This window comes from Neophocaena asiaeorientalis, unplaced genomic scaffold, assembly GCF_003031525.2.
Source record: "Neophocaena asiaeorientalis asiaeorientalis breed wild unplaced genomic scaffold, Neophocaena_asiaeorientalis_V1.1 scaffold781, whole genome shotgun sequence".
Lineage (NCBI taxonomy): Eukaryota > Metazoa > Chordata > Mammalia > Artiodactyla > Phocoenidae > Neophocaena > Neophocaena asiaeorientalis.
The window spans coordinates 873800-890813 of NW_020172994.1; the positions used below are offsets into that span (position 1 = coordinate 873800).

The following is a 17014-nucleotide window of genomic DNA, read 5'->3' on the forward strand; positions in this document are numbered from 1 at the left end:
CAAGGATTTCCAGGTTATCACACATGTACTTCAAACTCCAACTTGATAGCATGTCCCCCACAAAGCCTGCTCTGATCCTTTTACAGATTAGTAAAGCGGGAGGTTAAGTTACTCATCCAAGGGCACAGATTAAGGATCAGATGCCAGAACTCAGACCCATGTCTGTCTGACAACACATTCCCTTCCTCCCGTCATGTCATCTTCTCTAATATGTCATTTTTTGAAGGCAGAGACCACAAAGGACTCAATACTGTATCCCTGTGGCACCTGGAGGATTGAGTAGCACATAAAGTGACCGTTTTATGAATGAACCCAATTCTTTCTACCACCCCACTACTGAGTTAGCTATAATGGTTTATCTAAAATAAACCAGTGATAATTTTCTTAGTGAAATACAGAATATACATATAAATCATACATACCTGGATTATAGGCCTCCATAAAACCAAATGGACCATAGTCAATTGTAATGGATAACAAACTGAAGTTATCAGTATTACAAACACCTAAAACAACAACAATAAAAGATGCCCAAAACATGACAATAAAATGATAAAGCATTTTTAACTGTATAAAATTTATACAGAATAGGAAAGGTCATGAAAATGCATTTGTTTTAGAAATGAAACAATTATCAATTGAAAGTTTAACTGGTGAAGTCAAATAGCTTAATATATATTAAAACTGTATTTTAAAATTAAATTTAGCCTTTCGTTGTATACCTCCTCCACAACCAAAGATGTCAAATACTACAGGAACAAAAGGTCCAAGAAATGAAAGCTCCTCTCATTTATCCTGAATTTCTAGCATTTATTTAAGAATATATGTTATTTGGAATGGAATTGAGACTACTAAAGAAACAACATTAATTAATTTTCAAAGGTTGTGAGAGGGGGAAAAGGTAAAAGTATGGATATGTACCCCATAACAGTCCTTAGCTGCAGACCACCAGCAGTGGGTGGGGAGGGAGTGTGACCTCCTAGGTGGGGGAGGGGGTCATAGATGGGGGCGGAGTGTGAGGCAGGAGAGAGGCAGGGAATGCATACACCAGCCCAATATAGGATAGCTGGGCATGGTGGCAACAGTGTCCAGTGTAGACAGTTTCAACCTTTTTTAGAGCAGGATGACCCTGCTTATCAAAATGTTCAGTGCATATATAGACTCGAATCCAGCCAGTCCACTTGCAGGAGTTTATCCTCAGAAACTCACCTTCGAGAATGTAAAGATATAAATGCATGGTGGTCACTGCCGCACAGTTCACAACAGCAAAACCTCTGAAACACCCCACTGCTCACCACCCTACCCACCACAGTGAGACCCAGCGAGGATGTAATTAAAGCAGATTTCAAGAAGTTTTACAATGTGGGATCCCCCTTTGGCATTTATCTAGAGACCTTAGTACATATGTGACTTGCTTTTATTTTAAGACAGTTATTCTTAGTTCAGGCAGATATTCTTTCCAGTGTAACCCCACACAGTGAATGGCTTCAGACACACACAAGCCAGCCCTACTGTTTTTGTAGGGGATATATGAATACCATCGAAGAAAAGTCTAGAAGAATTGAGATAAAATGGTTAATAATGATTCTCCTGGGGAACAGAACTCACATGCACTTCTGTATATTTTAAATTCTTTACCATAAGCATGTAGTGCTTTTATGATTAATGGTTTTTTAAAAAGCTTTTAAAAGACCTAATATAATATATACTCACAAGGTTAAAAAGCTTTAACAAGTGACAACATCAACGGGTCGAGTACGCTTATTCTATTTTGTGTATCTGTTCCGTTCAAAATCATTTTAAACATGAGAAAGTTGTTTCTCTCTTGCTAAAAATAAACTCATATATTATAAATGTTATTCCTGCTCATTGGCAGGAATATTTTGAAATACACAGAAAAGAAGTCTTCTGCTTCAACAAATTAATTCTACTTTCTTATCAGAAGCGTGAAATGTCAGTAGATAACTTACCATGAGCAAAACCAACAGACATCCACAAGGCAATAAGCTGTACCGTCTCAGACACCACAGTAGAAAAAAAATCCTAAAATGAAATTTAGAAAATTTTCAGATTTTTCAGTAACATATGTTCTTTTAGGATCTTCCGATTTCCAACATGAAAAGGTGTTCTCAAAGGTGGGCCAAAAGATGACTAACGAGATGGAAAGTAGTACGTGTAAGAAAACAATGGAAGAACATAGAGTTATTGATCCAGAAATAATATATACAAGGCTCAGGCAGTATTATGACCAGGTTTTCTTCATGTACAATAAGAAAAGGAAAAACATTGGAATTCAGCACAGGGAGTTAAATGTAAGCAAAATGCGTTATTAAATTTTGAAATGAGTCACTAAGAAAAATAAAGGAATTTCCTTCTCTGTGGCTGTTAAAAGAAAGAAAAAGTTAATGAAGATCAAAAACCTTCCACAAGAATAGAAAATCACATTTGCCTATTATGTATGTATTTATTTTAGAACTACTACTATAGAAATACGTATATATCCAACATGTGAGAAAACAGTGTATGTGACCAAGTTACAAATGCTGCTCAAAAAGTAATGTATATAGTCAGGATGTAGTCGCACCTGTTCTCTTTTTCTAGATACCTTTCAAACAACAACTTCCTTATCTATGTCTTGTTTACAGGGTGGTTCATTGTCTCTTTCTTTAACAAAATGTTCAAAATGCTCTACATTTCCTTTTTTAACTTTAGATTTTTAAGTGCTAAGTTGTAACCACTAATGGTGGCCGGCCAATGACAGAAAACAGAGTATTGTCCTTTCTTTTAAAAAACTTACCAAATATCTGTTAGGTTCCTTGACATCTACTGAGGGGAAGTGTTCCTGTATGATGAAGTCTAATAACATCCTAGAGATAAAGGGGAGATAGCATCAGTGTTCCTCAGAATACAGTATTGAGTATCCAGTCATCTCAGTCCACTCCTGACATTCATGAATTCATTAGATGCATGCTTATAATTTTAAAAAGTAAAATAAGGGCTTCCCTGGTGGCACAGTGGTTGAGAGTCCGCCTGCCGATGCAGGGCACACGGGTTTGTGCCCCAGTCCGGGAAGATCCCACATGCCGCGGAGCGGCTGGGCCCGTGAGCCGTGGCTGCTGAGCCTGCGCGTCCGGAGCCTGTGCTCCGCAACAGGAGAGGCCACAACAGTGAGAGGCCCGCGTACCACAAAAAAAAAAAAAAGTAAAATAAGATTTTACTCCCAAAATAGCCATAGAGAAATAGTTCCTTAATACCAGTCACAACTGGAAATATGTTTCTAAGATGCCATCTTATTATGTTACAAATTCAGATTAATTCAATAAACATCCATTGAGAACCTCCAAGTGCAGGGAAAAAGAATGACAGACCCAAACCCAGACATTAAAGAGCACACAGTCTATTAGGGGAGAAGAACATCTGAAGAAATAATAACATCACCATATAATACATGCAATAATAGAAATATATAAAAAGTATAAAGATAACAGAGCAGAGAATGATTATTTATGTGTGGAAGGTCATGTAAGTTTCACAAATAAGATGTCAAATTGGCCAAGGTTTGAAGTTAAAATGTTTAAGTTGTACATGTATCGTATGTTTAATTCCCTGTTTTAACTGACTAATGAGTCGAGTAACTATTGATACTAGTGTTTATTGCATTGGATAAGAGAGAATCCTGAAAATAACTGGGGGTTGTAGATATGACTTGGGAATTATTAAAGTCCAGTAGGAGTGAGTTTGTTTAGAGTGGATTAGAGAATTGTTTCAGGCACTTGGGAAACAAAAAGGCATACATACATAGTCATGTTAGCCAGTCCAGTCATTTTAAGGATAAAGTGCTCACCAATATACATCAAATGTCATAGAGATAAGTGACATATAACTGAACTATGACCACCAGATAGAACAATTTCAGTGACATAGTGAATCTGAGCAGAAGTGACCCAAAAAAGCAAATGAGAAGTGAAAATGCCCAGTGAGAGGAGACCTCTCTCTCAACAAGCTGGGATGACCCTGAGTTCAGTAAACATTTGCTAAAAAGACTCAGAGAACGGTCATGACAATGGTGATGACTTCTCTGCTCTGCGCGTTCACTTCCCTTTCCCCATTCTCTCCGTGGACTAGGTATCTGGATTTACTAAGCTGATACCTACAGTGTAGGATTCATATTCCAAATGATTCTGGTTTGTCTAAGAGAATTTTTTTCTTATATATTCTAATGGCTTTTTAGAACTGTATGCTCTTAACAAATGGAAACAGAATTCCTCTTAAAGGAGTAAATATTTTTTAAAACTTATTTATTTATTTTTGGCTGCATTGGGACTTTGTTGCTGAGCGCCGGTTTTCTCTAGTTGCAGTGAGTGGGAGCTGCTCTTTGTTGTGGTGTGCAGGCTTCTCACTGCGGTGGCTTCTCTTGTTGCGGAGCACGGGCTCTAGGCATGTGGGCCTCAGTAGTTGTGGTACGCAGGCTCAGTAGTTGTGACTCGCAGGCTCTAGAGCACAGGCTCAGTAGTTGTGGCGCACGGGCTTAGCTGCTCTGCGGCATGTGGCATCTTCCTGGACCAGGGTTCAAACCCGCGTCCCCTGCATTGGCTGGTGGATTCTTAACTACTGCGCCACCAGGGAAGTCGGGAGTAAATGTTTTTGTTTGAAGAAACATCCTGCTAAGTTGGCTTGAGGAAGACAAACTTTGTGAGTACAGATTCCACAGGCACCAAGGCATCAGAGTTTGATGGAAGATATACTGCATGACACAAGGGGAAGAGCTTTTGCTCTTTTGAAGGAACCATTCATCTGTCTTCCCTGAAGAAATCTCCAGTAAGATTTGTTCTTAAGTGCTTTGTGCAATTTCAGTCTGTTCTTTGTTTGCTTTTGTCCTGTTGAAGGGACTGAGCTTCATGTCTGGGTCAACCCAGTATGAAACAGGCATCACACACATGTCAAAACCAGAGTCCAGGAAAGAAGACATATGAGACAGAGGACGCATCCTGGGAATCCCAGAACTTGGAAGGGAATTGCAGAATTGGGGAGTTTGAGTCACTTCCACCCAGGTGTCTGGGTAGCACAGAGGCCCTCAGTTCCAACTGGGTTGCACACTAGATAAAAGCATTCCTTGAGAAAAGGGTCTACTGGGTCTAAACCCTTCTTTTTAGCCTCATAGAAACCCACACGATATTAGGCACACAGCAAGTGTTGAAAATATCTATTAATTGAAAGTTTGGGTTTTACTTACAAGAAAACCAAAAATATTTTAACTTCACAGCACATAAATAAGCATTTCTTTCAGTTGTCTTCTACCATTGGAAAAAATGGTTTTCTAACCTTAGTAAATCCAATTCACCATAATGAGCCAAAATTTCTAACGATCCAATTCTAAACCATGATTTTGCAACACGCAGCACTACTGCACCTGGAAAAGAAACATTTATTTTAGCATAAACTATTTTAAACTACGGAAACACAGCATATGTTTTTCTTTAAAATGAAATGACTTTAATAAAAAAGAATACAGTGATTGGATTTATCAGAAAAACAATTAATTTACATCCTAGAAAGGGTCAAGGATTTTTCTGTCTTTCTTTACGCCTGAATCAGTTAGAATGTGAGGAACCACAACACCTTCAGAAATACTGAGGCCCCAGCCTAGTGAGATGCTACTTGGTTAAACTGTTAGGCTCCCACTGTCTCCTCAGTTGTGACCTTTTCCCTGTACCTCACCCTGAAATATAGAATTAGTGGAATATTTCTGTGGCACAGTCCCTGTACATGACTTCCATTTGTGTAACTAATTGGAAATTAACTTCAATTTAAAAAATTTGCATATGTTCTAACTTATGAATATGAAGAAATACAGTGAATCTATGCATTTTGTGATTGTTTGTAGCCTTCTATTTCCGCCTTCCGTTCTGATCGTAGACATTAGTAATACAATTAGTAAATGAATTCACGCTTTTTTCTTATAAGGAATGCTGTACTGACACGTGTTTCCATGTCAAGGTGAGGTCTATCCCAGATGACAAAGCTGCTGCTCTGCTGGTGCTGTCCTTCAATGAAACACCATACTCGCTGCTACCTCTGGGCCTTTGTGCACTTCTCCCTGCCCCAACCCCACTTCTCCCCATTACTGAAATCCCTGCTAACTTTCTAATCTTGAGCTCAAAGTCAATTCCCACTTCCTCCATAAAGCTAACTGGATTGCCCTTTTCCTAACCTCAGATTATTTATTATTCATTTGCTATGGAGCCTATAGTGTCTATTGCTATAGACACTATTGCTATAGTGTCTGTGAAGACTGAGTTTCTTAAGACCAGGGACCACGGTATATACTTATTACTCCTGGACCCCCAGAGATGAGTCCAGTGGTGTGCACAGAAAAGTGCTAATTAGTATTTTCTGGGTTGACTAAATTATCCATATAGTCAGGACTCATTCACGCTAGTAATCTGAATATTTATTTTCATGCGTTTTTTTTTAGCAATAAAAATACATTCACTTAGAAAAAAAGAGCTCAATAGATGATTCTGAATGTTTACTTTATGAATAGCCATTGAATCACTGAATGTCATTACTTAAAGACATAGAAGGTGTCATCTCATCTAACCCCTCCTTTTAGTTGGAGAAACAGGGGGAAAATGTGACTTGCCCAAAGTCACAAATCAATTCCCACAGAGCCGGCTAGAGGTTTCACATATTCTTTTTGCCTGTCCAGCTCTTTTCCTACAGTGTCTGCTGGGCAAATATTAGGGAAAAGCACAATCAAAATATCTGTATATGACTTAGATGTGGAAATTCTATGAACAGCCTAAAAAGGAGAAATACTTGAGATAATTTGAAACCATTAAGTTTGGTTTCTGAACCATCTAATTCAAAATTCAGATTAACAGGGAATTCCCTGGTGGTCCAGTGGTTAGGACTCTGCCCTTTCACTGCTGAGGGCCTGGGTTCAATCCCGACCAGGTCCTGGTTGGGTTTGAACCCACAGGCTATGAGGCGCGGCCAAAAAATAATTCACATTAACAATGTACACGTCACAGACGTAGAAGTAGTATTGTACCCATCATATCAACAGTCTGTGATCGGAATCTCATTTCCAATCACCATAAACAAAAAGACCTAAATTGCTGTTAAAGCCCCACGTGCAGTAATAGTATGCATTTTATCCAGATAATATTAAAGAGGAGAGAGAGAGATGCCTTAAAGATAAATAACCTTTAATTCCTTTAAACATGAATACTCTAGCGGGATTATTATGAAAACCTTATCAAAACATATTTTTCCCAAAGCATGAAGAACATAAAATGTTCTCTCGTTGAATCACTATAAACAGCAGTCAAAACGCTGGCCCGTAACACAGTGATGTCCAAGGGGCCCAATAAAGCAAGTAGGGCTGTCAGCGGTTCTCAATAGCTCTGCATTTTAAATAGTTAAATATGTTTATTATTGATTTTCAGGGCTCCTGCCTCTCCAGAGATTCAGAGTCAAGTTTCTCTCGCTCTTCCCTTTTCACTGCTCTATGGCACTTTCTCATCCCCTTTCTAATTTATTTCTGACCTACTAAAAGCTGAAGGAAAAGTTAACCGAACTTATTGGAAGTAAACATGAAGTAAGAGCAACCGGGATCTGAGGTAAAGTCTGAGGGGGTCTCCTGGGAAGGAAGTATATGAATGTTCATGCACTGGCTTTATGTTTTGCTGGCTGTTCATAAACTTCCCAGGTTAACTTCCCAGAAGTTTGTTGTTAGAAAAGGATGGATTAGTGATGTAAGGGTGTGGGAAAGGATATTCTATTATAATATCATAACACTGAAATTACATCACGAAGATCCCCAGGTCATGTTTTAAGAAGACTGCAAAGATGCCCAATTTCTGTTGTTCCTGAAGAACTTAGTCTAATTTTATGTAAGTGTTCTAAGAACTGTTATTACCTCGTTCTTTCACAACGTTTCCATTGTAGAACTGATCTCTCCAAACTGCATCATCACTTACAACCAGACTGAAAGGTAAGAGAATCAAACAAAGTTGTACTGTACTTCTAGCAAGCTATCAAGAAGTAACTAAAACTATAAGAAATGATGAGAAATCATGCTATTGGGGGGTTTATCTGCTCACTTGACTGACACATTTCTGGAGATAACATGATGCGGTCCTGAAAGTTAGCTTCAAGGATAGAGGAATTACCTTGCAGCTCTGCTAGTGGGAATTCTGAGATAGTACATAGCCTCACTACACAAAAATTCTCTCACGGAGGAACGAAGCACAGCTCTGCCGTCGCCATTTCTATGGGTAATATGATAAAAAAGATTTTCAGTTATAATTAAGATAACACCAGTTTTTACTTAGATGACTAAAAAAAAAAAAAAGTACCGGGAGTATGGGGTTTTTCCTGAGCCTTTTAATTGGAGCTCCCACTTTTCACCCTGCCTTAAAAAAAAAAAAAAAAAACCTAAATATTAGCAGATTTGTGTTAGCAGAATAATAATATAATAATATTATAACAATAGCAGGAAAGCTATTATTCAAGAAAACATATAGTACCTGTTCATGTAAATTCCAATAAGATGGGCTCTTCCATCCCCGAGCTGATCTGCCCATATCCCAAACTAAAAGGAAAAATTATTCATGTTTATTAACCTTTAAAGCTTTTATTGTAATTTATAATCAAAGTTACTTTGTCAATATTGAAAATGGAATAGTGCATTTTTAAGATTATAACAATCAACAACCTGAATAAAGGTGAAAATAAAATTCAATCCATAAGACGTAACTGAAATTCATTTAAAGAACATAAATTTAAGACATATAATTAATTTCTTCATCATCTTATAGCTGAGCTCAAGCTTGTTAGGTGTAGAATACTGAGAACTGATCTATTTAATTCCAGAACAGGAACTAGGAATGATTTATTAGTAGAACATTTGCCTATACTATACGCATACAATATAAAACCAGGAGCATACTGTACCTGAAAAAATTGCTTTTGAATGTACACGATTAACTGTTTCCAAACTTTTCTGTTAAAATTTGTTTGTGGTGTTCAGCTCCCAGCTGTGCCACTTACTAGCTGTGGAAATTTGTTTGAGTAACTTAATCTCACTGAGACTGACCTTTCACTTCTGTAAAATGGGAAAACCGTTGCCAGATTGTTCTAAGAACGAATGTTAATATAGGCAAAATGCCTTGCACTGTGTCCAACCCACCCAAGTGCTCAAAAGATGGTAATTATTATTATTGCCAACAATTACTTGCTAAGTTAAACATCACTCTATTCTCTTAAATTAATCAATTAATCTTTAACTCACAAGAAAGTCACAGCAATTTCAACAATTGGTTCTGTGTTTCCTCTTTTTTTTAAATCAGATTCCACACATTGAACTTGCTTCAACGTCTTGCTGTATTTCTAGAAGGTGCCTTCTTAATTGCTTCAGCATGGGTAACATCCCCAATTAATCCTGACTTAATTTCTAGCAGTTCTACAAATGTTCTGCAGCTATCCTGGCAAAATTATATTCTATTTGCCCTTCCGAGGCTTTTATATTGACTCATTGTGCGGCCTGACTTTGCCTAAATCTCTTGCCAAAACTCCACTGAATGAATTCTCTAGCGATAATCACAGAAATGTTATATTGTGCTGCCCCAGTTTTCTCAATTCCATTAGAGAAACTTATGCCCTAGCTTTTGAATGTAAGAAATCACAAGAAAAGCACAAGAAATCATATCAGCTAATCTATATATGACACATTCTTTTAGAAACATCTTGAAGTCTCAATACACTAATATTAGAAATTAATGCAAAATAACTTCTTCAATAGGATAGCATTTCTACCAGCTGTTTATATTTGCATAAGGAAGTGATATTGGTGCTACTCTTACCTGGTGGCCCCCATATCTGTGAGCCAATGGAATGGATCCAAGTACTATCTTTTCGCCACTTACAAGCTGGATAAAATCATCTGTTTCTGAGACAGATAAATCAAGGTCCAAAATATCTTCTAGCACTTGCTGAGGCAGGAAAAGAAAAATCTTCTTACAAACTTAAGTAATCCTTTAATAGTTTTTGAGAAAATAAACTTCTTGGTAAAAAGAAAATTAAAAGAATAAACTTCTTCCAAAATTACATTAATATTTTCTCAGAAGAGACGTACCATACTTTCTAGGATTATTTATGCTACTTGGGAAAATTAGGTCTATTAGATAGTTCCAAAATTGTTATGGCTTTCTTATTATGCATGGTAAAATAATATTCTTCCTAGTACATATTCTTTAAAGGAACTAGAAAAAAGTAAATGTCCTATTTTTATCCCAAATTCATCTATATCATGAGAGAATAATTTAGAATTTGTTATTGGAGCCCCTTTCTAAGAATTTAACTCATTTACCCCTTTTTCCACAAAAGTGTGTTTTCCTGTAAGATAACTTTAAAATGAAACCGAGTACTAGGCTCCAGGAATAAGTATCAAAAAGTGACTTCTAAGAATGACATTCTCCAAGTTATAAATTTTAAAACATTTATCAATAGATTAACAATTTAACTCTGAAAAAACTATTACTAATTTTTTAGACAAAAGTTATAGTGAGTTAAGTGTTGTGAAAAAGTAAAGCCTAACCTTTGAAACTGCTACAAGATGTACTCTTGATTTGAAAGGAGTGGGGAAGGCAATTGAAAAAACACAGTTTTTCACTTTACGCACATAATTTTCTTTAACAGGATCAATTGGCAACACAGCTGATAAAAAAAAAAAGACAACCCTTCTTAATGTTCTCATTTGTTGCATATACAGCATTAATAGTCCTTAGAAAGCCTACAGTTGTTTAAGAAAATCAACTTAAACTACTATTTTGTTCATACTTCGTTATTTAAAGACTTATTTTCAACCATATCTATTCAATATTCATATATTACAGTATATTAAACTGTCCAAGAAGATGGGAGATGAAAAAAGTTTAAAACAAGACACATACCCTGACTTCAAAGATTTTCACTTATGGGAGACCAATGGGATGCACAATTTATTTATAAATAAGAATATATGAATAAAATGAGGTGAGCTGCATTACAGTGTCAGAATCATAGTACTGGCCAATCCAGTAGATCCAACCAAAAACATATTTGACACTTAATCACATTCTTTCTGCCCTTCGGAAAAATCATAATTAATTGAAGGAAACAGATACATACATAAATAACTGTAAACCAGGCAACAAATGTTCTACTAAATGTACAAAACTGCTTCCAATCCCATCAGAAACTTCAAAACATTTGATACATGCCTGTTTACAGGGCTAGAATTCTAAAAATTGCCTCCAAAGAGATAAACTATGTTTCATGAAGTCCATGCACTAAAGCCCATGTACTTTATTTAAAAAGCTGTAGAGAAAAAAAGAGAGCTTTGGGCATGCTTTAGATACTCAGAAAATGTTTACTTTTAAGTACCATTCTTAAAATCTTAATGTTTTCCTAATCCAGACAAATTAAAACAAAAAATAGAAGAGGATAGGTGTATTACTAAAACAAGGGACACAAAAACCTATGTTTCTGGATAGAGATATTATCAGGATGTCACTGTCACCAAATTATTTACTAAACATAACGGAAATCCAATCAAATTATTTACTAAACATAATGGAAATCCAGTCAAAAATCGTAGTAGGGTTTTTTTTTGAAGAAAGAAAGTGTAAATCGGAGAAAACACTTTTTTTAATAACAGAAATGGGAGCTTCCTTATCATTTTAAAAATTGTAAAAATAACTAAAAATATTGCTATCCCAAAATAGATGCAAAAATCAATGGGACTCCATAAAAAGCCCAGAAACAGTCCAAAGTAATGTAAGAATTCCCTATATAATGAAAACAATATTTTGAATCAGTGGAGAAAGGTGGCGTCATGTCAATTTGTTCAATTGTTTGGAATAACTCCTTTTTATTCCACACAAGCCTAGGTGAACTAAATGTCAGTTATAACAGAAACAAGAGAATTCTTATATCTTCTCCATATGAGTAGAAAACAGGCAAATGTGGGTCAGATTTAGCTCTTTACACTTTCCCCTAAGTACATGGTGAATAAGGCAGCATCATGGGGGAACAAATGGGTAGTCAACCAAAACACAGATTTTAGTATCCATCAAGAAAACCTGACTATGATTAGGAGTAGATGATCCAATAGTGTATTTTCTTCTCTTTTAGGAGAGCCTCTGTGTGGAAATAGACTAAATTATATAATTAATGCATTATCTTTTATGATGCTCTAAAATTTTAGTAGAGCATGGGCAGTATATAATGTTTCACTAATACTTATTTTTTTGTACTGATTGACTCACATTTTGGCAAGGTAGCTGATCAGCTAACACCTGTGATCACTGGCCATGGAATAAAAAAGACTAATTGCTTCAGAGGTACCCAGTCCTCACCCTTGTTACATTTAGCGAACTAATCAGTCATAGACCAAGACCCCAGAGAAAATTCCAAATGCATGTTAACCCATTATCTTAACATTTCAGAGAAACCGGTAGTAGAAATAAGGGTATTATTTCAAGTCTTCAGAATTCAGTTTGGTCTAAGAATATGAAATGCACAAAAATTGCTCACCTTTCAGTGCAACTCTTCTCTCAATCAATGTTGTTACCAGAGTTACATTGATAATTCATTTATCAGTTATCTAATAACATCAGGATGAGGTGTTTCTATGCAGTACTATGAAACAATATATGGTTATATTTTGTATGTAATCTCTCCTTGGCTGTAAAACCTGGTCCTTCCTAATGTTTTGCACAGTATCATCATTATGGAAATAAAAGGTCTTCGAGTGTAGACAATTCTCCAATATCAAAATAACTTTGAAAATGTTTCAACTGTACACTTATTCCATTTTTATCAGTGTGACTAGTTGTTTCATTTGTATAAGTGCAGTCAAAAAGGCCCAAGCCATTTCTAGACTGTGCACGAGAGGAGTCTGTTCTTTGGCAATTACGTGCACAGCTTAGACAATGTTTTAACTTTCCAGACTCATGCTTGGCCTAGTTGGGTCAAAGGAACTCCTTTGTACTCTGCATGTCCTGTTGGTGGGTGATTGTTCATGGGAAGTTTAGCTATACTATAATGGTGGAGGCCTTCACAAATTTCATCTGCCTTCCCCCCTACTTAGCTTTGCCGAATTACATCTTTTTAAGAGCCAGGTTATTGTTTTAATCTGGGTAAACAATTTCTAAATGAAAATGGCATAACAGAATTGTGTAGTGCTCTATCTACCAACTATGTGAGCTTGGGCAAGACACTTAATTCCTATATAGCTGTTTCTCTACCTATAAAAACACGGCAAATGAAAATATTCTAAGTCACGGGATTGTTGCAAGTACAAGTGTTTACTGCAACACTCTATTTTGGCCAACTCCACCTGTGGATATTTCTTAATACATAACCCTAGATCAAGATAAGCCACAGGTGCATATTAACCTTAATTTGTAAAGCACCTGACATCTTTTATATAATATTCTTCAAAATCAGGGGGAAAAAACCCTCAATAAAACTGACATTTTAAAAAACTTCTTTATTATATGCTTTTATTCAGTTAAAAAATTTTGAAGATAAATGTAAAAATGTGCTCAGCTATACGGTGCTTGCATTCTTTAATGCAAAATGCATGAGTCAGAAGAACAAGAAAAAATATCAGAGAATCACAGTTGCCTGTTTGCTGGTCTATTTTCTCATAAGTGAATTTTTTGAGGACTGAGTTAAGTTTCTTCTATTTCTGTATCCCCAATGCTTACACTTTCTCTGATAGGCTTTGTGCGTTTGTACGCATGTACTGAATGATTAATTATATCACGACTTCTCTTATAAAGACACCCTCTCATTACCATGAGAAGAGTAGATCTGGCCACAGAATTAAGGAAAGGTCTTTATAACCCTTATCGGGCATTAATCCTGTCCATTCTCCAGTATTCCCTGGGCTGGTTACAAGTAGGTTCAACATTACCAAATATTAAACAACTTCGCACAGCTCTGTACACCCACGAGCGGGACTCACATATCCAGATGTGAGCAAGATTGCCAAACTAGGCCACAATATACCTATAAGGTTTTCAGAGGAGAGCGTCCAGAAGTCGAGAGACGAGGCTAATCTAACTTCTCTTTCACAATAGCTCTGCTCGGGGTTTGACTTGTTACTGTAAAGATGCAAAAGGCTGGCACTTCCTGCAAGGCCAGGTCGCCATAAGGAGCAGACGACGGCGTGGCAGGTAACACCCAAGAGAAGCAGCCGCGGAAACTGGAGCCTCCGGATTAGGCAGCAAAACAGGAACCCGATGCTTCGCGTCCTACTTCTGCTTAAATACGCAAACGGAAAGTTCATGATTGTTCGTCGGGCGCCCTGTAGCATTTCTAGATGACAGCCGGTCTAACACGGGTGCATTTTTGCGGAGACTACTGGAGGCACCGGCTGGGCGGGGTCGGGGGAGGCCGCTCCCCAGAAGGAAGATCACGCTGGTTTCTCCCGAGCCAGCGGCGGGCGGGCGGGGTTACGAGAGGATCCAGCCGCCCTACCGCCGCTCAGCTCCCTGCGGCCGCTCCTCCTCCTCCGTGGCGGGAAGCGCCCTCGGGAGAAGCGAGAAGGGGCGGGGCTGGCGAGGCAGAAGCTCTTCCGCTGCCGGCCTTTCGGATCCGGGTCCCGGCAGGAGGGGCCGCCGGGCCAGAGGCGGAGCTGCAGCTCTGCCGCGACTTTCAGATGCGGACCATGGCTTCGTGCTGGTGTCGGTGGCGGCGGGGCTGCTCCTGGAGGCCGGCGGCGCGGAGTCCCGGGCCCGGCTCCCTCGGCCGCGCGGGACTGTCCGGGCTGCGCGCCGCCGCCGCCGCTGCAGCCCGCGCGCAGGTGAGGCCGGGAAGCACGCGCCGTAGCTGGGCGCAGAGGTCACCGCACTAATGACAGCGGCGCCGCAGAATGAATGAGGGCGAGCTGCACGAGCGGCGGGCGGGGGCCGCGGGGCTGCGCTGGGACGCGACCCAGGGCTGGCGGGGCACCGAGGACGGGACAGAGCCGAGGGGTGGGCACCCCGCGTGGGGCTTCAGAGCTGTGTCCTGGGGACAGGGGAGCGTCTTGGGTGTGGGGAAGGGGCGGTGAGGAGCCAGGTCCCGGGGAAACGCAGGTGTGGCCCAGTGGTCTCCTGGGGTATGCGTAAAGTGTGGAGAGCGTCTGCAGGTGTTCCCTCTCGAGTTACAGCCAGGGCTTCGGGGGCAACAGAACTTAATTGGGATTTTAGAGCAAAAGATGCTCTGAGCGCTCAGAGATACGGAGGGTCTGCGTAGCCCCGGAATAGGCGGAAAAGTCTCGTGGAGAACGCGGGGCTGATGCTTAGAGTGGACCGGAGTTCAGTCCTAAGGTAGTTGTTTCGGAGGGAGGGCACACCTGGACGGGCTGGAAGGAGAAGAGGCCTGAGGATGTCGCAAGTGGAGAGACCTTGATTTTTAAATCGACCTATGACTTCCTGAAGCAGAGTCAGAATCTGAGCACTAACCGTGACTCCCTGACGCTCTCCCCCTGCTGCCTTTGGACTCCATCTCATTTTTCTCCCTTTCCGGTCAGTTTAGCTCCTGTGTATTGACAAGTTTCTATGGCTCTGTGAGTCCTTTGCCGCACTTTGTAGTGATTAATTCCTGGCGTACCACAGGCTAGACTCGTACTGGTAAGCAAACCACGCAAGGTCTGTGGACTCACTGTCCTTTTAGAGACTTCTCCGGTCGCATAGTAATTGTATGTGTTCTCCTCTCATCCTCAAGGCTCATTTTTTTTTTAACGTTTATTTGAATTTAGGACTCTTCCGTTTCAGTCAGATTTGGTGCACTTCCGTGTCCATCAAAGACCATTTCCCAATATGAAATATGTAGTATTTCTAAATGTCTACTTTGGGATACATATGCATACATAATCACAACTTATCCAAAATAGGCATTTGGAGAGAGAATGGCCGCTGGGCTAGTCTATGGATTAGACAGTAAAGAGAGAATATGGGAAAAAGAGAGTCTGCTGGGATCCATTTCAGTACTGTCCTAGCCAGCCTTCGAATAGTTCCAGTAGCACAGATGAGGATGTTATTTGGAGAGATGGATGCACCCACCACTGATGCCACTGATACGTCTTTTCTTTGATGCTCCTTATTTATTTATTTTTTTTCAATTCCATGCCCATTAAACAATTATCTTAGCCACAGAAAGGGTGCTTTCCTGGAGAGAATGTGCTGGATGTCTTCCATGTCTGCCTTAATGACCACAAGGAGGAGCCTTTCTGGTAATGCCAGTACTGTGTATTTCTGATTCGTGTCAGTGGTATTTTTCACTGTAAATACATGAGCCTTCTGGTGTTTGCCTCAGGAGGGTGTGTTGTGGCTAGTTCAAGTCTGTTAGGGCCTGATAGTCCTTGGGGACAAAGAGCAACAACAATAAAGCCACGCCCGTCTCTCCCAGCACAGCTCCACTTTTCCTGATGTTTGTATGTTCTCTCAGCTTCTTCATTGGTAGTGTTCAAACGTCTTGGAATAGGACAGAAACCAGTGTGTATATGATTGTGCCAAATCACTTGTCAGTATGTCTTGATTCTTACTCAGCATTTTCTCTTTTTTAAAAAAAGTAACTTCATGAGAGGCAAGGTTGGCTTTCAGGGAGAATATGTGATGGAAAGACACAAAATCGGAATTGGGAGATGGTTGTTGCCCGTGCTAGCAGTGGCACACGAAGTGGCTCCGGTTACACCACTCCCTTTGAATACTTTCCTGTTCTCCTGAGCACCTCTAACCTCACTTTGGGAAACATTGCCCGAAGGTACTCTTTTTTTTTTTTTGCGGAACACGGGCCTCTCACTGTTGTGGCCTTTCCCGTTGCGGAGCACAGGCTCCGGACGCGCAGGCTCAGCGGCCATGGCTCACAGGCCCAGCCGCTCCGCGGCATGTGGGATCTTCCCGGACCGGACCACGAACCCGTGTCCCCTGTATCGGCTCTCAACCACTGTGCCACCAGGGAAGCCCGCCCGAAG

At 39.6% G+C, this 17014-nt stretch overlaps 2 protein-coding genes across 9 annotated transcripts in view; one reads left to right on the top strand and one right to left on the bottom strand.

The window, feature by feature from the left end:
* Nucleotides 1-14388, bottom strand: part of LOC112397951 (UPF0061 protein ETA_18310-like) — a 27843-nt gene extending 13455 nt beyond the window's left edge. For both annotated transcript variants that reach the window (XR_003002894.1, XM_024742285.1), the window contains exons 1-11: nt 14065-14388; nt 10604-10722; nt 9870-9998; nt 8535-8599; nt 8364-8420; nt 8178-8276; nt 7925-7992; nt 5323-5410; nt 2798-2867; nt 1971-2043; nt 423-506 (exon numbers count right to left, since the gene is read on the bottom strand). Coding sequence is in view for 1 of the 2 variants with exons in the window: in XM_024742285.1 (XP_024598053.1) it covers nt 423-506; nt 1971-2043; nt 2798-2867; nt 5323-5410; nt 7925-7992; nt 8178-8276; nt 8364-8420; nt 8535-8599; nt 9870-9998; nt 10604-10722; nt 14065-14371 (1159 nt within the window). In the remaining variant the exon portion in view is untranslated. The remainder of the gene's footprint in view (nt 1-422; nt 507-1970; nt 2044-2797; nt 2868-5322; nt 5411-7924; nt 7993-8177; nt 8277-8363; nt 8421-8534; nt 8600-9869; nt 9999-10603; nt 10723-14064) is intronic.
* The window catches only part of PDSS1 (decaprenyl diphosphate synthase subunit 1), a 58958-nt gene continuing 56294 nt past the window's right edge, over nt 14351-17014 (top strand). For 5 of the 7 annotated variants that reach the window (XR_003002895.1, XR_003002897.1, XR_003002896.1 and 2 more), the window contains exon 1: nt 14351-14860. Coding sequence is in view for 2 of the 7 variants with exons in the window: in XM_024742286.1 (XP_024598054.1) it covers nt 14378-14860 (483 nt within the window). In the remaining 5 variants the exon portion in view is untranslated. Of the gene's footprint in view, nt 16274-17014 lie in introns of all 7 variants that reach the window. The other 2 variants (XM_024742290.1, XM_024742289.1) reach the window with 2 other exon arrangements.